Genomic DNA, 26,694 nt, shown 5'->3' on the forward strand with positions numbered 1-26,694 from the left:
ACTTAGACATGCTTGAGAGTCCATAAATCTATAGATCCAGGTACGTTTCAACTGAATAATTCTTTTTCAAACAGTGCAGGCATGATGGGCCAAATAACTATGTATAGTTCCTTTGAGATGTTGAAATCCGTTCAGGTGGACATTAATGATCACTTGTACTCATTGAAGAAGTGTTTCTGAGTGAATTTAAATTAAAGGAAAATAAATTAAAGAAGCCTTCTTAAAGCACATATCTGACTATGTTTCACAAAACTTCTGTTTTGTGTTCTGGACAACATTGATTTCATAACTAATGCAGCCAGAACCAGACTAATCATTAATCCCAATACTGTTCCTGGAACACTGCTGCAGCATTATAAGTGTTCTATTTGCTTACACACCAGAAATCACTGCAGTCCCCAGAGAAACACATGGTGAAAAGTGCTCTTAAATGTTGGCTTGATAAAATGTCCATGTAAATGCAAATATTTCTTCATTTCTGTGTGTTGATCGGCAAGAACAGCTGACTGATTTGTGTGCAATGAAAAGCCATCAAAATGACACAGTTTCAAAAATATCATTGCTTAAATGTATTTTACAGGCCTATTCAATAACATACAAAGAAAAATCTTATTCCTGTATGGACAGTATACAAATTCACCTGCACCGCATATGCCTGTTACACAAGTGTTAGCCTCATTTACCGAGGTAAGACACACCCAAAAATTAGCATCACACGTAACACAAAACTATTTGTTACTTTACTCCCATTTGCACATTTCAAAATAAACTTTCATATTTTCATTTCTCTCTAATAACTCTGATAGTTCTTTCTTCTCTTTGGCACTTGTATTCTTTTCTACTGAAGGACCACTGTTTAACCTCTTCTATCTCCAACAACTCTCCAGCTCTTCATCTGTGAGTCTGCACAGGGAGTCTCAGCTAGTTGCTGAACTGTGAGGGTTGAGATAGGAAGAACAGACATCGCAGTAGAGCTCAATCCTCCTCTCCCCAGGTATCCACTCATACAGCATGTTCCAGCAGGACATGAACAAGTGCTTAGTGGTGACACCCTTCTCTACCCCACGGACTCCAAAGTCAATTGTAGTTCACTTACAATCACCACCGTGAACATTAATTAACTTGATTTTGCATTATACAGGAAACCTTTCAATTGTGTTCTGTCTTTATCATCACGATTCTGTTTTTTTAATATCTAATGTACAAACAATGTTTGTGCATAAGAAGCACCCATGTACCATATAAGCTGCAATATTTTGAAAGCTTCTCCGATGCGGAGCCTGTTCCCAAACTTCGAGGAGCATTAGATTGTTGTTTTCTTTTCTCATCAAGAAACTACATGAAATTGAAAATTATTTTTATTCCTAGTAATTCTCAGCCTGTTATGAAATCAAACTTAGTTTAGCCCAGAACCTTAAGACCTTTCCATATTTAGCGTGCCTCTTCTAAGCCCATCTTATGCTTTTGGGCTAGATATCCTCAAACACTTGCCAACTATAAAAAGGATCTGACCAAAATCGCTCATCTTTTATCTCAAACTTTGTTGACTATTTCCATTTAGATAAATATTATGGTCTGCATTCCTCTTCCATTGCTCTTCCTAAACTCAAATGCAACGGCTTACTATCTTGTTCTCCTCCTTGCACTGTCACTCAGTCAAAATCAGAGACCTTACTTTTCTCACTCTCCTTTTCCTCTTATGATATCCAGGATCCCAAAACACAAATGGTTACACCATCATGCAATTTCCTGATTCATTCTATCTTCTTCATTTCCTTGAGAATTGATCGAGCTTTAGACTAGGGCCCAGTTGTTTACCTGTGATTCTTAACAGTAATTGCAGGTAACTGTGGGTTTAAGTAAACTTTATAGATTAACCTATTTTAGCTTCCAGTTATTTTCATTTCACATAGTACAATACTGAGCCTAACACTAATGTTGCACAAAATATAACTGGTGTTCAAAATAGCCTTGAAGTTATTATTCATGGCTTGAAATTTCTGGAAAGCTGCACTGAAATGAGGAGAGGTTAAAAGCAAGAGTGGCAAGCACTAAGAAATTCAAATAAAACCAGAGAATTTCAGTAATTACACGATCGGTCTTCTACCACGTGCATTGGGAAAAAAAAACAACACAGGATTTCTGGAGCTTTCAGCAATGTTGATATGCATGTTACGAAGAACATAAAATTAATGGCAACGTGTCACGTTTTTAAAATAACTCATGATTTAATAATATTCAGTTAAAATTATTCACCACAATGGAAACCTTTTGTAAATCATTGCTTTGGTCATAATGAGAGCTTTGTGCTCGAAAGAAACAAAAGAAGAATTTTACATTGCTTATAGCCTTGGGGACTTTTTTATTGAGCTGTTTGTAATCTTGCCATTGTGTAATTTGGTATTCTGAGGTACCCTCTTCTATTAGTCAATGATGTGTTGATGACAGTGGGGCAAAACATTCAAAGTGTTCATGTTAAATTGTTATGTGTCCTTATTAATGCAGCTATGGCCCCATTTATTTTAGAAGGATTAGTGTCTCCATTACATGAATTATTATCCAATATGCTGATTTGCGTAGGCAAAAAATTGTTTTGAAGCTATGGTTATATGAATTATTTCTGGAATTTTTCCTGCATTTTATGTCCTTTTAAATTTTGGACTTAAGTTACGAACAAAACATGATTGACATAATGTGGAAGCTGATACCATATGCTGCTGTTCGGGGGAATAGCGTAGGTGCAAACTGTTGTGCTACTTGTGCTGCACGTTGTATGATATAATCTGCCTGTACAATACATTTCTCTGTGTCTCGGTACATGTGACAACAATAAATCAAATTAGGGCAGAAATTCAAAGAAGTGTATGGAAGATGAGGCACAGTGGCAGGAGACACTTATGGGGCATCAATACTGAATGAGACCTGTTAAGGTGGTGAGAATTGGCCCGTTTCTGTGCTGAAATTCCATGTCAAAACAGAACAGGGTTGGAGAAAATTATGTCTGTGACAAAAAAGGAAGAGCTAAGGTTTTGCCTGAACTCAACCAGAAATCCCCAAGGGGAGACTTTCTTTTATGTACAAAAGTGGCATCATTGATACATAGGGAGTGGCACCAAACTGCATTGTCAAATATCCCACTAAAAAGCAGAAAGAGAGTGACCGTTTGGAAACACAGGAATACAAACATCTTTCTCTGCAAAAATTCCAATAATGAATGAGGCTGCAGACTTTATTATTGGACTGAATCGATTTCATCAGCTTCTCAAATGCTCTACCACATTCATTATTGCTGTGTTTTGTTATGTTGTTTAATCAAAAATAATTATTAGAGAGAATGCTGCATTAAACCAAATGCAGTCTGTAAGTAGCCCATCAGCTGGTACCAATTGGCCTTAATCTGTTGGATGATACAGGTCGCCTACACCAGTTAGTTGTCACTTTGCTGCAGTTGTACAATGTCATCTCAGTAGGATTGGTCAATTTGCAAATGTTCACACCTCACCATTCTTCAAATTTTTCATCTTTCCTCACACGCAGTCACTGTGACTACTGTACCTGGCTCCCTTGCTGCAGCAAACCACAGCTCACCCGAAATGTAGAAGATGCCCATTGATGCACTTTAATTTACAAAAGTTGCGTGGGGACCAAAAGAAAAGCTCACTCTGTGACAGTAATCTTGACAGCAATAGCTCACAAGCACCAGAAGCAGGCTTTCTTAGGCTTGCGTGCTTTATTCTTCAGCTCTTGTTTCTGACTAGTCTGTGTATCCGTGTTCCCCCTGGGTAAATGCGGCTGTTGTGAATTTTCATCTTCAGTTTCCAGGGCTCGTAGCACTTGATGGAATCTGCCTTCTTGTTGTCTGAAGTCATATTCTACACTGGGAGAAAGGACAGATAGATCAAATGAAACCACTGCCAGTTCAAGGTATAATTCTGTCAGTGCCATGAGTTAACACTAGCAAAATGCGATGCTTCCCTTTTATTTTCTTCCAATATTGTTGATTGATTGAGATCGACTGTAGCTTTTTGCTTCTGTGATCCCTGCCCAAATCCATCCATCCACACAGGGATGAAAACCTTCCCTCTATGTTATGAGCTTTGGGCAGTCTCACACCAGTTCAATACCGAATGTACACAATAAAGGTGGTGATTGTCCATGAAGGGCAAGCTGTAGGGAATGCAAGAATGCCACTAGGTTGCAGCAAAGGTGTTCTTCAGAGATTGTGTTTGTGCAGAGAGAACACTACATTGTACCTAACCTTCGATAACAAAGTGTAGAGCTGGATGAACACAGCAGGTCAAGCAGCATCAGAGGAGCAGGAAAGTTGATGTCAGATTTCCTGCTCCTCTGATGCTACCTGGCCTGCTGTGTTCATCCAGCTCTACACTTTGTTATCTCAGATTCCCCAGCATCAGCAGTTCCTACTATCTCTGAATCCATTGTAGCTAATCCTGTTAGATTTGCCTTTGAAGAACAAGGTGCTGTCACTGAACATGAGCAAGTATTTTTGTGCCTTGCCTCCACACAGATAACATACTTTCTGTCGTATTGTTAATAATATTTGTTCCTGTTAATGTGATCTTGGAAATCAGAAAGCTTCAATGGAACATTATTTCTGCCATGAAATAATGCAGATTCTTTCTGAAAGAACTCAGAGGCCAGCATCCCACTACCAGTCAACCTTTATTTACAAATGCACAACCTTTGACAATAGCACTGCATCTCACTGAGCCAACATTCTGGGCTCAGTATCCCTGACATTCATCCTTTTATGTCAGCCAGAGCTCCTGATTGGTCCATATTAATTGGCCCAATTGGAGAACTCATATTCTGTGAGGTCCAGCTGGCTGGACATTTTATTACAATTATTTTACAATATCCTATTACAATTTTTTTTCTCTCTGTATATTTTGCTGCAGTCAAGAAAACACTGACCTGGTATATTAAAGTCTACAAGCCCCTACAAATGACTTCATAGGTATTACAAATTACCTGAATTTTTGCATTTAGTGTGCTTTTCCATTGGAGCATAGGACTTCAGAGCAACAGTAAGCCATTTATTCCGTCAAACCTGCTCTACCATTGAATAAAATCATGGCTGATCAGATGGGATGGGGAGGGGGGGGGGGGGTGGTGTTGGTGTCGGGGTTCTTGATTCTGCCTTTCCCCAACAAACCTAAAACTCCACTGTCCATCAAAAATCTGACTGTCTTCAATAAATTCAGCGACCTACCTCCACTGCTTAGTGGGGAGGAGAATTCCATGTGGACATAGACTGATGACCTGATGAGGGAAGAGAATTCTCCTCATTTCCATCTTAAAAAGCAGGCTTCTTTTTCTCAAACAGTGTGCCCGAATCTCTCCCATTAGATGAAGCATCTTCTCAATATCCCAATCTCAACATCCATACCCTCTCTGGATGTGTCAAGAAGATCACCTCTCATCCTGCTAAAGTCCAGTGGTTAATACAGACACAGCTTTCTCCATAGGGTGTGCCCTGTATTTTGGGAATGAGTTGAGTGAACTTTGTCTGGAATGCCTTTAATGTGATTATATTGGTTTCCAATTAAAGAGACCCAAAATCATACACAGCAGTGGTCTCACGACTGCAGTAAAATCACTGAGAGACTGTATTATTGTAATAGTCATGGAGAGAGTACTTGAGCATTAACCACAAAGACAGACCTAGAATTTTGCAGAGCCTTATTTGGTCTTAAGACCTTTGAAAAAGGTGAGCAGGACCCCAAGTGTTGAGGACGGCCTCCTTTTCTGCCAGATGCATTTTTTTTGCTGGTAGAGGGAAGGTTAAAAATCACACAGTGGGGAAACTCAGCAGGGTTTCATTCCAGTTTATGGGTGTCATGATTTGATGGAGGTGTCAATGTTCTTGATGGGAAGGTAAAGTCTGTTAACTGTCCTGAACCGAAGTTATTTAAATCCTCAGCTCTTTATAAAATGATAAAACAGCTGTCAATTGAGTAAACAAAACAAATACATGTGACTACAGTGCACTGTTTGACAGGCCATCTCGTGCAGCTTAAAAGAAAAATTAATACCTGTTCATACTGCAGTAGACTTGATATTTCCCTAGGGCTGCCATTACGGATGAGCCCTTAGACACTTGACTAAGATTCAAGTGCTTTGAAGACACTTATCTCAACTGTGAACTGAATTCACATTTTGATTGGCAGTTTTGAGAGGCTATTAAATGATTACCCGCGTCTGAATAATTTTTTTTGAATAAGAAATGCAAAATATGAGAGGGTTTAAAATCTTTTGATACATTTCAAGAGTTTCTTTTCTCTCTGTAACAAATGTGCATGAGTGGGAGTTCTCTCAGAAGTCAGAAAGTTTTATTTTTCTTCATTCCTACATTTCTCCTGATTTTGCACAGCGTGTACACTGGGTAAATGCCAATGGAGGTGGTATGGGCATGTGAGATGGCAATAAGGTAACAGTGGTAATGTGGTTCTGCTGTCACTGTAACAGTAATCCAGAACGTCTGACTCATGTTCTGGGACTCGGGTATGTGCAAATGTCTCCCTTTCAGGTACATATCTGGTTTCCCTGCTGATAGTGTTTGTTTCATTTTGTCTGATTCAAGCACCTTTGTAGATAAAATTTCAGATTAAACTAAATGCCTGTATAAAAAGAACTCGCCTTATTTTGCCAAAGAAGGGAATTCTTTCTCGAATGACTTCAATATTCTGTCTCCACCACCTTTCTTGGCATCCAATTCCAGATTCTATGTAAAGAAAACCATTTTCATGTTTGCTGTACAATAGTCCTTGATACTGCCCTCTGTTCTATTTATATATCTCCCCAAAGCATCACTGTATTGTTTCCATTCCGTATCCTGCTTTGTACCTCATACATTATCTTGCATAATTTTTCTTTGCCCCTCATGATCTTGACAATAACCAAAGCAATTTTAGGCCTTATCCAGTTAGTAGGACTTGAACTTGACTTCTTTAGCTTCCCTCAGTATTTTAAAGATTTCTCATTATATAATTCAAGCTCTTCAGTAATATTTATAAGCTAAACTCTCAAAGACTATCTTAATAATAAAAGGCTTTCATTCCAGCTGTCCATTATTTCAGTTCAGTTATTGCCTTGTTTGAACCAAGACTCAGTCTGCACTGTTTTTGTGGAATCATTAACTTGAAATAAAGGAACTAATGACTACCCTTAAAAAAAATTAGACAGAAATTTAATACGAGTAAATATTGCAGAGTGGGAATTCAACTGCAGAAAAATTTGAAATACTTTTGTTGCATTATTTCTGTCTCCACGTTAGTGCATTGTGAACAAGTGGGATATCAAAACATGCTAGCTGCAGCAAATTCCTGAACAGAATTTCTGGCATTGTCTCACATTAACCGGAACTATAAAACAACTGATCAACGTTTATCGATCCTAACTAGCGGTCATCTCAAACAACACAATTCCACTCACCTAAGTTTCTGAAGGAAAGTCAACATATCTTTAAAAAGGAATCATTTACAGGGCAACATGGACAAAACTTGAGTGTGTTACTAATTGGATAACCCTTTTAAAGGAATAACGCAAGCATGGGTCAAATTTCCTTTTCCTTTTCTATATGGACAGCTGATATCACAGTGTTTCAAAACAGGTGAAGCATAAAAAGATGATCCTTTAACAGAATAGTTATCAAGAACAAAACTCAGCCGATGGTTTGTCTGCAAAATTTAAATTGGGTTTTCTAGCTCATGTATGGAAATGGCTGTGGAATGTCAGGAGGGCAGCTGTCAATATATTTCCCCTTGAAAGGATCAGCATGGACACAGTAGGCAAAACGGCCCTCTTTTATGCTGCAGTGAAGTCAGAAGTCATAAGCTTTTGGAGAAGCAGCGTTGCGAAAGATTGTGATTTCAAATTAACCTGTTGGACGATAACCTAGTGTTGTGTAACATCTGACTTATCCACTCCAGTCCCACACCGGTATCTCCACATCATATGCTATAATGATTCTAGGAGAAGATCGATTTTGAGATCTCTGAGGAGAAATTATAAAGATTTAGTCAAGAGATCTGTCCATTCAGCATGAACCAGGTTCCACAAGGAAACGTAGCTATCGCTCACAATTTGTTTCGGAAGACAAGTAGTTGCAGAGTGAAGGACTTCATTCTGTGTCACAAATGGTGAATGAGGATTTGTTCCCATTCTTACTGACTGTGATAGGAGTGTCTAATGAATTGGTAGAAATCATAGTTTGAAAATATACAGACTGAGTCACTGGCTTCTATGTCAGGGGAGCTAGCATGGGGAATATGTTCATAGATCATAGAATCCCTACAGTCTGGAAGCTGGCCCTTTGGCCCAACAAGTCCACATAAACCCTCAGAGCATCCCACCCAGACTGATCACCCCATACGCCACCTATACATCCCTGACGACTACAGGCAATTTAGCATGGCCAATCCACTTAACCTGCACATCTTTGGACTGTGAGAGGAAACCAGAGCACCCAGAGGAAACCCATGCAGACACGGGGAGAATGTGCAAACTCCACACAGACAGTCGCCCGAAAGTAGAATTGAACCTGGGTCCCTGGCTCTGTGAGGCAGCAATGCTAACCACAGTGGTTAGAGAATAACATATTTCATTCAGTTCTGTTTATTACGCCTGAGGGATGATACAATAACCTTGGAAGTGGGTGTAGTATAGAATCAATAAAAGTATACTGGCACTTAATGGTTGAATTGTTTGGACAGATTGCACACACTATACTTGTATTCCCTGGAGTAAAGCTGATTAAAGATATTCCAATTGCATTGTTTAAGGTTATTAAATGATTTGATAAGCTAGATAAAGAGTAACAAGGAGGGGTATTGTTGGGAAGCACTTTTCACCCAAAAGGCAGTGGAAACCTGGTATTCTTACCTTCAAAAGGTGGTTGAACCTTGAACAATTGATCATTTCAAGACTGAGAACTGTGGCAGGTCAGTGGGCCACCATATGGGTCAGGCATGGTTTAATTATTACTTTGAAAGTAGATAACCACAACTAACCAGTTCAGGGATGTATACCATACCCCTAGAGCAGGTGGGACTTGAATCTGGGCCTCCTGGCCCAGAGGTAGGTACATGACTACTTGCATTACAAGAGCCCACTCACTCAATCAGTGACCTTGTGTTTTACTAGTTCAGTTCAGTTTTGGCGAGCTCTGTTTCTTGTTTACAAATGAAACGTGAAGAAATGCAATGCCGAAGAACTGTGGTGGGGTTTCCTTCAAATGTTTATTAACCTGTGAGCATAAGCAATTCCTAGTTTGTATGCAATTAATTTGTGGAAATAATTAAACAGTACAAGCTCCGTTGAGGGGAATTCAATATCTCGGTTGTATTCAGATTAGCTGTCTTGAACAAGCCTAGTTTTATCTTCTAAAGGCTTTATTTCTTGGATTAGTGCTCTCTGAACTCTACAACAAACTGCTTTGATAATACTGTGCCTGAATCAGCAGACAGATATGCAAACTGCGCTCTTTGTAATAAATTGCACTGGTGAAAGTTAACTGTTTTAATTGTTAATTGTGCCTTCAAGAAACATCAGATGAATGTTGTTGAAGCCTCATTACCCATGAACTGGTAAATTTTGTGAGGTCTGACATTAATTTTCAGAGGTGTGGTTGAGAGGGCTTTCAAGAAGACCAGACTACAGGCATTTACAGTTCCTAATTGCATATGTAAATTTGTAATCCTATGCTGAATTACATGAATTTTGCTTTACCCAAAATGTGCTTCAAAAAACTGAACACAGCTCGTGGCACCACAAACCCAATTAAGCTTCAGTTCTGCCTTCAATTAGTCCATGCATTTTAGACTGCTGTACAACGATTGCTTCATGACAGCCGGATAATGCCCACTGTGTGCACATTATTTCGATACTGCTAGAAACTTCGCTGTATCTGTTTTTTCCTCCTTGCAACAGCCATCCAGCTGATGCCAAGATTCTTACTGTCACATAGGTACCAGCTCCAAATTATTGAACCTGGCGTCAAATCACGGTGCGTCAAGCTGATGCTTCCTATCGAAGGGAGGTGGGTGAAGGGGTTATCTTTGCAAGTGTGCAGCATCACTTGCCCAAGTGAGCACAGTTAACTATCAGTTGATCTTGGCTGGAGCATTGAGGCCGTATGAAAGCTTCACCTCTGTACCTGACCTCAATGCCATGTGAAGATGCCATGTAAAGACGGTTCAGCTTTTTTCCCTTTCATGGGATATGGGTGTTGCGAGCTAGGCCTGCATTTTATTGCCCATCCCTAAGTTAAGTCAAACATGTCACTGTGAATTTGGATATATATCTACCAGACCAGCTAAGGACAGCAGCTTTCCTTCCTGAAAGAATATTTGTTTTTATGACAATTGACACCATGAGGCTAGCTTTGTTTTACAAATTCCAGATATTTCCTGTTGAATTCAAATTCTACCTGCTCCCTTGGTAGGATCTGAACCCAAGTCCCCAGAACATTGCCTGATTCTTTGGGTGACAAGCCCAGTGACAATACTGCTGTGTGACTGCCTACCCAAGGCTTTGAGGCAACCTACTGGAGTAGGGAGGGAGTGAAGACAAGGCTCCTCTGAAATGCTTTCTGTATACAAAGTGTTTGAGGTCTCCCTAGCCTTTCATAATTTTCCCTTCCAAATCTCCATTCTACATCCTGTTTGGGACTCCCAATGAATCACATCTCCTTTCTGCCACATATCAGCATTCTGAACAGAATTTCGGATCCTTCTCTGTTTGCAAAGTAAGAGCAGAAACCAACAAGCGTAACAATTGCTTAAGAGAAAAGAAAACATTTTTGCATGGAAAAAAATATATTAAGTCTTAAGGGGTCTAAGAGATGCAAAATAAAACTGACCAAAACAACCTTAAAATCATTAAGGGCCTGAGAGGTTTTGACAGAGTTGATGTTCCCTCTTGTGGGAGAATCAATCAGGCTCATTAACTGAGGTGAGGCAAAATTCTTTTTATAAGAGGGTCATGAGTCTTTGATGGTCTTTTTTTTCTGAAAAGGTGGTCAAAGCAGATCCCTTGAAAATTTTTGAGGCATTGGTTATATATCTGGTGTTATTAGAAACATTTGTGTTCAGCAAGGGATGGTGAAAAGGGATCAGGAGTTGGCCAGAATGTGGATTTCAGGTTACAGTCAGATCAGCCATGATCTTATTTAATGACAGAGGAGGCTCAGCGGGTTGAATGGGCTTTACTTGCTCCTGATTTATTGGTTCGGATTGCTTTTGCTTCTTCGAGAGGCCACTGCATTACAATAGATGCCAAACAGCTGTGGTTGCCTGGTTCTATTCACGGTGGCTGGAACCTTGCTGAAGGCATGCAGTTTTCTACACATCCACAAAGTCTTAAGCTGTGGGGCAAACCCATGCATGTCTAGAGTACAGCTTTATATGTGAAATGAGTAAGTCGAGCCATCCAAGGTTGGACACCTGGATTTGCAATCCCAGCTCACAGATGTTGCAGTGTCACAGGGCTTCAGATCATCTGCCCTAATTGTGCGTGACAATTCACTCTGTGTCGTCATGCCGTCTTGTTGCAAGTCTGGAACCTCTGGCCATTTCCAATATTATTACCATTAATAGAGTTCAAAGTCACATGACATCAGGTTATAGTCCAACAGGTTTATTTGAAATCACTAGCCTTTTCAGCACTGCTCCTTGGACCCTTTGGTCCAACTCATTCATGCCGACCAGATGTTCTAAACGAACCTAGTCCAATTGCCAGCATTTATCCCATACCCATCTAAACCCTTCCTATTTATATAGCTATTCAGATGCTTTTTAAATGTTGTAACTGTGCCAGCGTCCACCACTTCCTCTGGCAGTTCGTTCCATACCCACGCTAACCTCTGAGTGAAAAATTTGCCCCTTGGGTCCCTTTTATACCCTCACCTCTCACTTTAGGCCTCTGCCCACTAGCTTTGGGCTTCTCTACTCTGTGAAAAAGACCTTAACTATCCATGCTCCTCATGATTTTATAAACCTTTATTAGGTCACCCCTCACCTTGGATGCTTCATGGAAATGGCCTTCTGCACAGTCAAATTATGCAGGTTTTTTTTTCAGTTTAATTCATCAGCCTTTGGTTTAATCACTTTGTATCCCGTAATCCTAGTTGCAAATGTTTGCCTATTTATATCATTGACTGTTGCTTGTTAGCTTACCCACATCAGGCTAAATTCTAGCATCACCCACATAGACAACACTCTGGCTGAGAGGAATATCTGCTCAATTATTATGCCATGGGGTGAATTCTACAATAGCTGAGCTAACAGTTCCACCAGGCTACTGTTCATTTGAGATAGGGTTAGAGTTTTTTTTCCCACATCCTCCCTGGTTTCATTGGGTGACAATGATAAAAAGGTCGTGCTCAGATCCCTTTCAATTCCACTTCCTATTAATCTCCACAATGTCTGATCCCGTTGCTATGTATGTACAAAACCAATTAGTAAGTTAAATGTCTACTTCATAAATTCTCACTTTCCTTTAAAATGGGTCCAACAAATCTGGAGTTTGCACTTCATTGTACTGGATTTTTCACACAATTGGCCCGAAATCAGTCTTATGTCTGCTGAGTAAAGCAGTGCAGGAAATAATGAAACAAGCACAGAAAACGCTGTGGAAAATCAGCATCCGTGGAGAGAGAAACAGTGTTAACCTTTCAAATCCACGAAAAATTAATACTATTCTTCTTTCCACAGATGCTCCCAGGCCTGCTAATTTTCCACAGCATTTTCTGTATCTGTTATGACAGTGTTGTTTTAAGTTACACTAGGCATTATCTGAGTTTCAGAAATTTGCAATATTTTAAGAATCATTGTGTTATAAGCAGGATCTGTTTTCAAAATTGGCCAGATTCCCAATAAGGAGTTAATCACCATTAGGATTTCCACTAATTGGGCTCATTTACAGGCCTTCCAGAATGTTCTAAAAATTAAGCCAGTCCTTTCAGGTGCAAAACACCAATAAACATAATTTGAAAGCTTTTGAGTTAGGTACTTCGTACATTTGAAAAAAAAAACGAGTAGTGTATCCCACTATAACTAACAAATTGTTCTCTACATTTTTACAAAGTTGTTTTCTGACATTTGAAATCCACATCTGGATCGGAAAAGTCCTTTTTAATGCGACAAAATACATTTTTGACTATGTTAATCAAGTTGCCGAACTTTATCACATCAGCAAATACTTTTTAAAAGTACAGTTTCAAACAGAATTTGGGCTGGCTGATCACGCTGGCTTATGACAGACTTTGCTCAATAGAAATGGGTTTATGCAGAAACCCAAAAGACGAGCTATGTGGGCAACACGGTGTCTCAGTGGTTATCACTGCTGCCTCACAGCACCAGGGACCCAGGTTTGATTCCACACTTGGGTGATTGTCTTATGTGGAGTTTGCACATTCTCCCTGTGTCTGTGTGAAGTTTCTCTGGTTTCCTCCCGCAGCCCAAAGATGTGCAGGTTAGGCAGAATGGGCATGCTAAATTGCTCCTGTAGTGTGCAGGTTAAGGGGGTTAGTCACAGTAATATTGGTTTACAAGGCAGGGGGCTGGGTCTGGTTTAGATGTTCTTCTGAGGGTTGGTGTGGTCTCAATCGACTGAATGGCCTCTTTCTGCACTGTAAGGATTCCGTGAGAGAAATACTTGCCGAAACATTAGACACAGTTTGTGGTGAAGTAGTTGATCATTTCCGATAGGGAAGCTCTTCCCTCTTATAATGGTAACTTGCTGGGGAGATTCTGAGAAATTCAGCCAGCACTTTTCTGGGAGGCTCAGGAAAGGTATCACCCGCAGTAATGAAAATCACCCTCAGGCAGCTTTCTGTTTTGACAGCTGGGAGGCGCAGACAGATTTTCAGGCCTTGAGCATGCCATCTCTCACCTCTATTTCTTCTTCAAAACTAGAAAAAATTTGGAAACCTTCTGGTTTCCCAGTTGACGAGGAAGAACAAATAATTTCTATCAAGATCCAATCATCAGTCCTAAAGGGGTTGAACATTGCCTGTTATCAATATTATTTTTTTCTAATGTTACACAGTCATAGAGATGTACAGCACAGAAACAGACCCTACAGTCCAAATCATTCATGCTGACCAGATATCATAAATTAATTTAGTCCATTTACAGGCATTTGGCCCATAGCCCTATAAATCCTCTCTGTTCATATACTCACTCAGATGCGTTTTAAATGTTGTAATTGTACCAGCCACCACCTCTTCCTCTGGCAACTCATTCCATACATGCACTACCTTAGTGTGAAAAAGTTGCCTCTTAGGTCCTTATTAAATCTTTCCTCTCTCACCTTAAAAACTATGCCCTCTAGTTTTAGACCTCCCCACCGCAGGGAAAAGACCATGACCCTCATTATTTTAAAAACTTTTATAAGGTCACCCCTCAGCTCCAAGGAAAATAGCCCCAGCCAATTCAGCCTCTCGCTGCAGCTCAACCGGTCAATCTTTTCTGAACCCTTTGAAGATGATATCCTTACAACAGCAGGGAGGCCAGAATTGCACATCACAACCCAAAAGTGGCTGGACCAATGTCCTGTGTCATCTGCAAATCTACTGACTATACCTCATATGTTCACATCCAAATCATTTACATATATGACAAAAATGCAGTGGACCCAGCACCGATCCTTGTGGCACACCACTGGTCACAGGTCTCCAGTCTGAAAAGCTACCCTCCATAACCAACTTCTGTCTTCTACCTTCTACTGTTATGATTAGTGATTCAGTTCTGAAGGAAGGTCACCAGACCCAAAATGTTAACTCTACTTTCTGCCCACAGATGTTGCCAGACCTGCTGAGTTTTTCAAGCAATTTCTGTTTTTGTTTCCGTTTTCTTGCATTTCCTTCAGTTTATTTTCCCATCCTAGGAGATTTATGTTATCCTTGTTATTTTGCACTGCTAACTCAAATCAGCACAACATAGCTTCAACGTCCTTGTGCACAAACATGAACCGAAGAAGTCATCAAGTGACTCAACCATACATTGCCCTTAAAGAGCGAGGCTTTGGTAATTAGTAACCTGATTCAGTTTAATAGCTCATTTAGAATCTGGACGGGCTTCATTAGCCGCAGTGGAGCATTGTGCAAAGAAATAAAATGTCATCAGCTGCACTGAAGAACTGTCCTTATCACAACTTACATGACAAAATCCTCCACACCAAGAACAGTAGAACTAATGTTCAGTGAGGCTGGAGATTAAATTATGGATGGATTACATTTTCTTTATGCCTCCAATCTTTGTTTCTTTCGATATGCCATCAAATAATGATTATGTTCACTTGGTGATTGAAAAATCAAGTGTGTCTCTGGATTATAAATTAGAATTGTCAATTAAGTCATTTCACTAGGCAAATTTTCATCAAATCAACATTTTGCAGGGAAGGTTTATGTAAATCTGGTTTTTGTTGGCTAATTGCTAGTTCTGTTTCACTTTTAAAGCAGCATTGAATCTTATTCATCAGAGCAGCCTTGTGACTGATTGGCCTTCCTTGGCCGAGAGTTGATTGAACAGTCAGATTACCACGGAGGAAACATAGAAACATAGAAAATAGGTGCAGGGCTAGGCCATTCAGTCCTTCGAGCCAGCGCCACCATTCAATATGATCATGCCTGATCATACAATTTCAGTGACCCACTCCCAATTTCTCTCCATATCCCTTGATCCCTTTAGCTGCAAGGGCCTCGTCCAGCTCCCTTTTGAATATATCTAACAAACAGCCCCAATAATTTTCTGTGGGAGAGAATTCCACAGGTTCACAACTCTCCAAGTGAAGACATTCTTCTTCATCTCAGTCCTGAATGCCTTACCCCTTATTCTTAGACTCTGAGCCCTAATTCTGGACTTCCCCAACATCAGGAACATTCTTCCCACATCTGGTCTGCCCAGTCCTATCATGACTTTAAGCAAATCCATGAGATCTTCCCCTCATTCTTCTAAATTCCAGTGAGTACAAGTCCATTCAGTCCAGTCTTTCATCATATGACAATCCTGCCATCCTGGGAATCAATCTGGTGATCCGTTAGTGGACTCCCTCAATAAGAAAAATAATGGCAAGGAAGGTTTTGCTCACTGAAGGCATCTGAGAGCTCCTGTGGAATAGTGGTAATGTCCCTACCACTGGAGTAGAGAGTCCAAGTTCAAATGTCACTGACTATAATGGTAGGCCATCTGAACTGGTTGACTTCAGAAAGAAGATGCAATAGTCACACTGCAATCACTTCCCAGTATCCATTTTAGGAGATTTATTTTATCATTTTAAACACCTCAATCAGATCACCCTCAATATCCTACACTCACAATATTCTACACTTACAGGGACATAAGTGACATTTACCTGACTCGTCCTCATATCTAACCCTTAAAGCTTTATTTTCATTCTATGTATTTGCACTGGAACTCAATCAATGCTAGGACTTTTCTTGAGGTGCTCAGAACTGAACCGTATCAATCCAGCCAAGGTCTATATAACTGAAGTTCAATTTCATCCTCTTCATCTCTCACTCCGAACTCACCCTCCCCATCCTTGAGGTGAGGGGCATCACTCCATTAGCCTTTATGATCACATTCTGTACTTGTGCAGCTAACACACACTATGTGATGTCCAAATTCAATATGGGAGACTTGCATAGTGTCACCCAATGCTGCTCCTGCTGAACACTCACTGCCAATTAACCCTTGCTGGAAGATACTGTAAGAAGGAGCAGTGAGGTTGAGCTGCATCTGTGCCTGAGCTTAAGGGACCCTAAAGGGCAGAGTAGGGAAGGGGTAAGCTATCATTGTCACTGCTTAGTCACTAAACAATGAGCTGAATCAGTCCAATAGCATGGGGCAGGTGTCAGTGTTAAATGCAGGTCAGATCATGTCTCACACTTAGTGGTAATCAGTCATTCATTGTGACTTTCCCCTGGATGCTGGAATGGCCATAGGGCAGGTTTGCTGGTCAATGAAGAGTCATGGATGGGTGAGCTCCTACAGTTGAAAATGTGTTAGTGGCCTTTCAAATTGAAGGTATGGCGAGTTCAATAGGGAGATCACTACAAGGTGTTGTTGTCCACTCACCTAACTCTTTGAGTTTGAAATAAAATTTGGGTTATGCGGCCAGGCCACCACAGCTGAGGAAGGGAGCAGGCTCTGCATGGTGGACGGCGATTGCTACAATGCCCTGGAGGATAGAAAGGACCTACTGCCTGTCTGGAATATTGTCTTCTTCTGCCTTCAGAACCTCATCTGCCTTCCTGCCACCCCGCCTCCTCAATATCTCCACTGCCAACACCTACCACAGCCCTGGCACTGTGAAGGCTGTTTTCAGGCTCCCACTGCCCGAGGAAACTTGGAGACCATCATGGTCTACTTTGAGCTGGACCAGCCTAACTCTGGTTTCAGTGATGGAAAGGCTCAGGTACAAAGGAGAAAAGAAATTTGCACAGCCAGGGCTGATGATTGGAGTAGATTAACATACTGGGTTTGCTTTTCCCAAAATGTATTTGAGACTGAAAAATGGCTTGCTCTCCTGCAGACCTTAGGAAAATCTAATTCAAAGCATGAATCATAGAATCCCTACATTGCAAATAGAGGCCATTCAGCCCATCATGTCTGCACCACCCCTCTGAAGAGGATCCCAGCTAGACCAACCCTATCCCTATAACCCCACATGGAGTTTTACCCCGTGGCTGACTCACCTAGGTTGCATATGGCCTGGACACTATGGCCTATTTAGCATGGCCGATCCACCTAAATGGCACATCTTTGGACTACTGGAAGAAATCAGAGCACCTGAAGGAAACCCACGCCGACATGGAAAGACTGTGCAACCTCTGGTAAAATCTGAAAGAACTGTGGATGCTGTCAATCGGGAACAAAAACAATGTCACTGGAAAAGCTCAGCAGGTCTGGCAGCATCAGTGAAGGAGAAAACAAAGTTAACGTTTCGGGTCTGTGGAAGGGTCACCAGACCCGAAACGCTAACTCTGTCTTTTACCTTCACAGATGCCGCCAGTCCTGCTGAGCTTTTCCAGCAACTTTGGTTTTGTTCTTGTGCAACCTTCACACAGACAGACGCCCAGGGCTGGAATTAAACCCAGGTCCCTGGCACTGTGAGGCAGTAGTGCTAATTGTAGTAGCTGTAGCAGTGGCAATAGAGCCACTGACCACAAAAAACTGCATGGACTCCAACTTGAATTAATATTTTAATGTTTTCTGGACAAAATTCTGTTGAGCCTGCCACATTGCAGCCCCGATGAAGACAATCCTTCCAGGGACTATTTTATCTCAGAGAGACATACATTTAATCTAGCCATTTACCGATAATGCAGTTTTGGGGATAATGCATATCAATGATGTTGCCAACAGCATTGAACCTTTTTGCAACTCAGTCTGGCTGCGCATAACCTCTTCATGTATATTCAACTGGGTGATTTTTTTTGCTCATAGTTAAGTGTAACGCGTAAGTATTTTAGTGGAAGGCTAAGAACATTGTACCCACCTTTTTCTTTTCGTTAATTGTTTTCCCCAAGGTTACAGATCTTTCTATCAAAATCTAAATGATTTACTTAAAAAAAGCAAGTTGGTTTAGTGCTCTGAGCAAACACAGAAGGAAGGTTCTTATAAGTCTCTTGGAAATACATTGTTACAAATGCTGAGTCACAAGACAAAGCAGGGATTTTTTTTTAATGAGTGGGAGTTGATTTGAAAACATGTGCTAGTTTTACAAATCATACTAAATTGGTTTTGTAATCAAAATGCTTCAATTATTCATGATTGAAATGTTTTCAATTATCGAGGACAGTATTCATCAAACATTAATGTTCCATTTTCTATCTGCAATTAGCACCAACTTCTCATACAAGCTTACATGAAATAATTCTTCATTTGCTGTTGCAAGTGTCTATCAACTGTTGTGTTAATTGGAATAAATTTTGACTTAGAAACTGAGACATTTGAAAATCAGAAAAGAATCTTAATTCATGAAATGGAGAGTTATAACTATTGTCTCTTCAATGGCTGATGTATAGATTTCTAGAATCATATAACGCAGAAGATCTCCATTCTGTCCATGCTTGTTCCCAGCAAAAGTAACTCACCCAGTCCTCCTCCCCAACCTTTTACCGTAACTCTGAAAATGTTTGCTCCTCAGATAACTTTTAAATTCCCTTTTGAATGCTTTGCTTGGATCAGCCTCTACCATAGACTCAGGCAGTGCATTCCAGATCCTATCTATTTGCTTTTGTAACATTATTTTCTCATCAGACCTTTTTTTAGTCATTCATCTTAAATTAGTGTCCTTTGGCTCCCCATCGTTCTGTCAAGGGGAACAGTTCCTTCGATCAATTCTGTCATCATTGTGAATGCTCAACTCAAAATATCATTGAAACTTCCACCAAAACGTTGGCAAAATAGCTGAATTTGAGAGGTAGAGTCACTCACCTTGATATCAAGGCAACAATTGGCCAGACATAGCATGCAAGTGCCCCAAAACTAGAATTCAATGGAATCAGAATGAAAAATGTCTACAGCTGAAGTGACTCCTAGCATAAATGATGATGGCTGTGATTGTTGGAGGTCAGTAATCTTTACCGAAGGACAATGCTGCAGGAGTTCGTCAGGGTAATGTTGAAGGTCCAAACATTTTCAACTGATCTCCAATCCAACAGACAGTCAGCAACAGGGATATTTTCTGATTATTTTGTAACACTTATCATTCCAATTCTTCACAAAATGAATCGGTTCCTCCATTTCTGCAGCAAAATCCAGACAACATTTAAGCTGGGGCTAAAAAGTTGCAGGTCAGCATTCATGCCAGACATGAAGCAGGCAATGACCTAAATATCACATTCACTGTATCCCCCACCATCAACACCTGTGGACCACCATTGTCCAGAAACTGAACTAGACCAGCCACATAAATACAGCAGTTAGAAGGCAGTTTAGAGGATGGGAATCCTGCAGGAAGAAATTCACTCCCTCACTCCTCAGAGCATGTTTTCCCGTCTACAAATATAAGTCAGGAATATGATGAATACTCTCCCAATTTCTCCAACAAAACCTAAAAATCTGACCACCATCTAGGCCAAAGTAGCTTGCTTGTGTGGCACACCATCCATCACCTTCAACATTCATCCCCTCCACCATCGGAATCTGTTTCCGCTTCATGACACACTGCAACAAGTTGACAAGACTTCATTGACAGCACATTCCAAACCCTTAACCTAGAAAGATGAGGACAGCGACTGGCCTTTTTCCCTTTAGTCACACTCCGTCGTGATTTTGAAGGTGTTGTAATTTCTTCAAAATCCAGGAATTTTCTTCCTAATAGCACTGTTGGTGTACCAGTGCTATTAGGAAGAAAATTCCTGGATTTTGAAGAAATTACAACACCTTCAAAATCACGACGGAGTGTGACTAAAGGGAAAAAGGCCAGTCGCTGTCCTCATCTTTCTAGGTTAAGGGTGCTAAAAGGGTTCAAGAAAGCAGCTCATTGCCACCTTCTCAATTGCAATTAGGAATGAAGAATAAAATACTTGTGCTGTCAATGGCAGCCACATCCCATGAATAAATTCAAAAAGAAAATGCTGGTACATGCTGTGGACTTGTTTGGCAAGACGGTTTAAATGGTATTTTACTTTACGTTTATCCCCTATTGTATCTGACCTGGGTGTATTTGATGGGGTGTTTTAGATAGAGCTTTGCTTTGTATCTAAGCTGTGTTGTACCTGACCTCAGAGTGTTTGATGAGCTTTTATACTGTACCCACACTATGCCTGGTTTATCTCTCAGTCAATGTTCCCTCTAAGCAGTGAGCCTTCTCACTTGCCAATTAGCGTCGAGATGTTGTTCCCAGAATTGATTTCTACTTTTTGCTGTCGATGCTGTACATACACTTCAGAGGTCTATTTGGAGGTAATAAAATTAAAGGGAACACACTTAGGAGAGTAGAGGAAGCTTTTTTTTAACTAGCCCATGCTACATCTACCCTGGGAATAGTCGATGGGGACACTGTTTTGCACTATCACTAACCCATGTTGTACTTACCCTGGGACTGTTTGATGGACAACATTCAGGGAACTAATTATAATCTGCCCCAGGAGTGTTTCATGAGATGTTGTACAATCTGTTTATAACTCATAGTATTCTTGAGCTGTCAATGATTAATGCATGGTAATTTGTCCTGTATTAATCATTGCATTGATGAAAAGGCAATTCACAAAAAACTTACATGTTATGAAGTTTCAATGCCCTTGAAATGACAATGATAGGTCATTCTCATATTTCAAAGATTTTGAATCTTTAAGTTATGTCTGCTTAACATCTTGCTCCAACTATAATACTACACATTGCATTTTGTTTTTGCAAACAGTGTCTTCAGAATTTGGAGTGAGGAAAAACATGGATAATCTTTAAATCAGGAGAGATTCCACACACAGCTGTTTATTATGTATTCCATGATTGTGAAAACTTACTATCCAATTAAGTCACTCAAAATGAAGTCCTTGTGTTGTTGATGCCTTTTGCTCATAAGCTGATAATAGTATCTGGTGACAAGCTCGAGGCTTCTGTTTTGCTGATGTTTGTTTTATTCAATGTAATCAGAGAAAGAAGCAATTTAATCAGGTTTAACCAAGGATACAAAAGCATCTGAATGTAAATTTTGGGGGAGACAAAATAACAGATCAGGTGTCTGTCCTTCTCTGAAATGTATGATAGAATGCTAATATTTATTTCAATGGACCTGTGTTACAATGGAGAGAAGTGAGAAGCTTTTTCTATTGCATTTGAAAAAATGTTGTCTCGTGTTGCAAATCGAGCAAGTAACAGTTCCAAATCTTCATTCCTACAATCTTGAATAGAAGTATTCAAAATTATGAAGGGGTTAGTTAGAGTAAATGAAGAGAGATTGTTTCCATTGTAGGAAGGTCAACAACCAGAGGATAGAGATTTAGATAATTGGCTTTACATAATTGATATGGTAATTAAGATAAGAACCACTGGAGAGATTAAGGGAATTTTGTTTACACATTGAGTTGTTATGATTTGAAATACTGTGCCAGGGAAGATGCAGATTCAGTTCTAACTCCTAAAAGGGAACTGAGTAGGAAAAGGGGACGGGAAATGTGTAAGGATGAAACGGGATTAGGGGCATTGGGACCAACTGGTTGATCTTTCCAACAACTAGTACAGATTTGATGGGCCAAGTAGCCACCTGTTTGAGTCAGGAGAAAAGGTGTTTGGGGTTGAGGTGGGGCAGTAGGGAATGAGCAGGGGTACGTAGGGAAGGATAGAGTGCTGGTACGATCGGGAATGCACTTTTGAATACGTGGCTGAGGCAGATTGTTGAGAGCCACTATTCTGCACTTAACTTGGCTATCAGTGAACTGGCAACACAATGAGTGAGCTGGCAGTGTTGAGACTCAAATGGTGAACTTTCCCTTCTGAAACACTTAGAACCTTCAATGATGAGAGGAAACTTAATAAAAAGTAGGCAAGTGCAGTTAGATTATATAACTGTTCCATTAATGTCTGTCATATTTAAAACCATTTTCTGGGGCTGTGATTTCAGTGAAATACTCCTTTCAGCTGTCCTTGTAAAATATGTACAGTTTTTGTCAATTGTGCATCGTGTGTGCATCGCTGATTTCGGATCAATGCATATCTCTGGGATCCAAGAGTCACTCATTGGAATGAGAGGACTGGGATTACTTTGCTTTACTGCACTCATTTACCTCTCTCAAGTGCAGTGAGGAAAGCACATTCTCAGTGATAAAATGAAAGCTGAGGTAGAGATGTAGGGATTCCAGCAAATACCATTGTAGTTAGTTGTGTATTTGAAATGTTACACTCACCAGAAATCTCTCAAAGTTGAAAACAAAGAGGCCATGTTAAAGCAATTAAATCCTTATGTTTCAAAAGAAGCCCCAGTAAAATTTTGTGGGCAGCTACAGAGAATCAGACCAGTCCATGCCCTCCACTGTTGATAGCACCTGAGTTCTCAAGAACACTTACGAGCTTCCTGAGGAAGAGCTGGATATGGGCAGAATTATAACATTTAAAAGCCATTTGGACAAGTATATGAATAGGAAAGGTTTGGGGGGATATGGACCGGCAGCAGGCAGGTGGGGCTAGTTTAGTTTGGGATTATGTTTGTCATGGACTGGTTGGAGCAGATAAAAACTGAAAGAACTGCAGATGCTGTAAATCAGGAACAAAAAAAAATTGCTGGAGAGGCTCAGCAGCTCTGGCAGCATCTGTGAAGGAGAAAACAGAGTTAACGTTTCGGGCCCGGTGACCCTTCCTCAGAACTGAATATGGCTGGGAATATGTCAGTTTATATGCAGAAAATAGGGAGGTGGGTGGGGCAGGGAGGAAATGATAGGACAGCGCCCAAAGACAGAGAAAGACAGTTGGACAGACAAAGGAATTGCTAACGATCAGGCTGGGAGGGTGAATAGTTTTTCATGGGGGCTGTTAGTGACTAACAACAGGGGGTGTGTCAAGGCAGGCTATGTGGTAACAAGGTCTGATGTGTGGGGTGGGGGGGGGCAGGGTCACGGTGGAGGCCCTAAAATTGTAGAACTCAATATTGAGTCTGGAGGGCTATAGCGTTCCCAAGCGGAAGATGATGTGTTGTTTCTCCAGCTTGCACTGGGCTTTGCTGGAACATTGCACCAAAACATCTGTTTCTGTGCTGAGTGACTCTATGACATCCCATTACCAGAGAGGACCAAGTGGCAATGGGCGTTTCTCTGCTTCCCATTTATCCATTCTCCTCAGACCTTAAACAGACCCAAAGTTGTCAATGAAACCTTGGGGGATTTGAGTTGCTGGTTATCTACATTTACTAAGTGATGTAGTCTGTGGGAGCTACTGGATATAAAATGAATACTTAATATCTTCCATGAGTAAACAAAATTATTTATGGATGTTCATGATTTACAGTGAAATTCTTTTGGACTCAATGATGATAAGGAGGTGATCTCTTGGACTAACAGACAAAATTGAGTTACTGTCAAGGACATAATGATTACAAAGTAGCAAACTTTGTGATGCACATGTTTTGGAAATAGGTACTTTAATTGACTCAAAAAGTATAGAGGGAGTTACTCTACATTGCGGGACATAATGGGTGAAAACTCCATTGTTGAAAAAGCCATTGTAAGACTCTCCTCACTCAGATGGGCTGAGGATTGTTAATTGGCTTTAGATTGACCTTTCACACCTGTTTTGGAGGAGGTCACTCCTGCAAACACTGCTGGGAGAGAGGGATCTGTACCCAGTCTCGAGATAGAAGCTGCTGGAACCAAATTACAGGTGTTTTTTTTTAAAAAATGATTTACAGCATAAGGGCGCTGCTGGCTAGGGCAGCATTTATTACCCAGAGGGCAGTTCAGAGTCAACCACATTGCTGTGGGTCTGGAGTCACATGTAGGCCGGACCAGGTAAGGATGGCAGTTTCATTCTCTAAAGGACATTAGTGTGCCAGATGGGTTTTTCCAACAATTGACAATGGATTCATGGTTGCCATTAGATTCTTAATTCTAGATATTTCATCAAATTCAAATTCCACCATCTGCCATGGTAGGATTTGAACCCGGGTCCCCAGAATGTTATCTGGGACTCTGGATTAATACAATAATATCGCCTCTGTACTGTTGATGAGATGGAATGCATGACTGCAGGGTTCATGCACAGAGGTGGGGAATGGAAATACCCAACTGGAGGAAAGGTTTTCTGAGGCCCATGGAGGAGACAAAACCTTTTCGAGCTTAGGCTCATGCTCACTTCCCTGCCAGGATATCACACCCACATTGGCCTCCTACTGCCAACTGGGAAATTGCAACCAGTCTGCAAGTGGCTCTTAAGGGACAATTGATTGCCATATGAGCAAGTATCCCATGGGATTGCAGTCCATTTATTAAATAGTTGCCAGTTAGAGGCAGGAATTTAGCTAGTGAGAAAGGCAACTATGGAATTTACAGATCCCAGCCCTGCAAGGCTCTAAGAATATTGTGAAAAATGAATTCTGATTGAGACTCTATGCTCAGGATGAGTTTGCTTTCATTCGTTATCTCTTCTACCTCTTCCTCTCTTGATAAAACCAAACTTCTTTGACTGATGATTTGTTCAACCATTCTGCACGACATCTTTTTTTGGCCCTACTTTGAATTTGTTTTCATTATTCTTCTCCAGGCCGGTTGGGGACAACATTTCAATAATACAAGTGCCAAATGAATGCCAATAGTTAGTGCATCCTGGCATGAAATTCTTATAATGTTTCAGAAAGGACAATATCACTGGGTGGTTTGCATTTCTTATTCCCTGACTGACTCTGTTTGCAGTCACAGCTGTATTTCACTACATGACAGCGTGGAGTATCATCCAATCAGTCCCCTTGCAAATGTAATATTGGTCATTAATCAAGAAAGATTATGGTTGTGATCAGTACAATTCACTAAGTCAATGTCTCATGACCTGCATATCAATGGTTAGAGATGGGCACAAGATTTCCATTGGGGTCCAGCATGGGATTAGCAGCCAGATCAGCACCTCTTAATAGACCGTGTGGAAACAGGCCCTTCGGCCCAACAAGTCCACACCGACGCTCAGAGCAGCTCACCCAAACACATTCCCCTATAACTATGAATACTATGGGCAATTTAGCATGGCCAATCCACCTTACCTACACAACTCTGAACTCTGGGAAGAAACCGGAGCACCTGGAGGAAACCCAAGCAGACATGGAGAGAATGTGTAAACTCCACACAGACAGTTTTCTGAGGGTGGAATCAAACCCAGGTCTCTGGAACTGTGAGGCAGCAGTGCTAATCACTAAGCCACCATGCCGCTCAGGTGTTCTGCTGGGCACATTGTAGGAAGTTAACTTCTCCTGTGAGGACCCTTCCATTCTGAAGAAGGATCACCAGACCCAAAACGTGAACTCTGATTTCTCATCGCAAATGCTGCCAGACCTTCTGAGCTTTTTCAGCAACTTCTAGTGTAGATTTAGTGTAGCTTTGGCAGTACAGACATGATGAAGCAAAAGGCCTCTTCTGTACAATATGATTCTAGGAAGAGGCCATTCAGCCCTGAGCTCTGCTATTCAAAATGATTTATGAATGATTTGAACCTTAACTCCATTTGCCCAGCTTTGCTCCATATGTCTTACTACTCTTAGCAAACAGAAATCAATCCATCTCAGTTTGAAAAGTGGCATTGTTCCGACATCTGCAGCGTTTTGAGGGCAGGTGCTCCAGATTCCCGCTAGTGGCTATCAAATTTTGATTTTTAGAAGAACATGGGCTAGATAAGGGAGGATATATTGGTATAAATAAGGAACATCTGTTTTCCAGTCATGGAAAAAACAGAGCAAATGAGGATTAGGAAGGAAGGGCCTAGAGCAGAGTATCCTTGGGATGAATAAGAAAACAACATTTGGAACGCATTAATGTCGGAACAAGGAAGACAGGGTCAATGGAAAAGTCCATGAATTTGTGGCAATGTTGTGTTTTAAATAGTTTTCATTAAGAACGGCCAGTAACATAGCATGGCAGATTTTCTTCCTTGATACAGCTGGGAAATTCTCAGTCCCATGTGCTGTGAATAGAAATTAAAGGTTAAAAAAGACAATTATTTTAGGATTGGGACTATCCCAAGCTTCACC

The 26,694-nt window shown here is 40.7% G+C and overlaps 2 protein-coding genes across 10 annotated transcripts in view; one reads left to right on the forward strand and one right to left on the reverse strand.

Moving 5' to 3' along the window:
• Positions 1 to 26,694, forward strand: part of LOC125458253 (dedicator of cytokinesis protein 2-like) — a 604,879-nt gene that overhangs the window by 284,073 nt on the left and 294,112 nt on the right. The gene's annotated exons all lie outside the window — the stretch shown is intronic.
• Positions 565 to 26,694, reverse strand: part of LOC125458254 (protein INSYN2B-like) — a 71,712-nt gene continuing 45,582 nt past the window's right edge. For 3 of the 7 annotated variants that reach the window (XM_048543366.2, XM_048543367.2, XM_048543365.2), the window contains one exon: positions 565 to 3,877. In XM_048543366.2, the coding sequence (XP_048399323.1) occupies positions 3,691 to 3,877 (187 nt within the window). In that variant the 3' untranslated portion in view covers positions 565 to 3,690. The remainder of the gene's footprint in view (positions 3,878 to 26,694) is intronic. The other 4 variants (XM_048543369.1, XM_048543368.1, XM_059650776.1 and 1 more) reach the window with 3 other exon arrangements.

This window comes from Stegostoma tigrinum, chromosome 13, assembly GCF_030684315.1.
Source record: "Stegostoma tigrinum isolate sSteTig4 chromosome 13, sSteTig4.hap1, whole genome shotgun sequence".
NCBI classification, from domain to species: domain Eukaryota; kingdom Metazoa; phylum Chordata; class Chondrichthyes; order Orectolobiformes; family Stegostomatidae; genus Stegostoma; species Stegostoma tigrinum.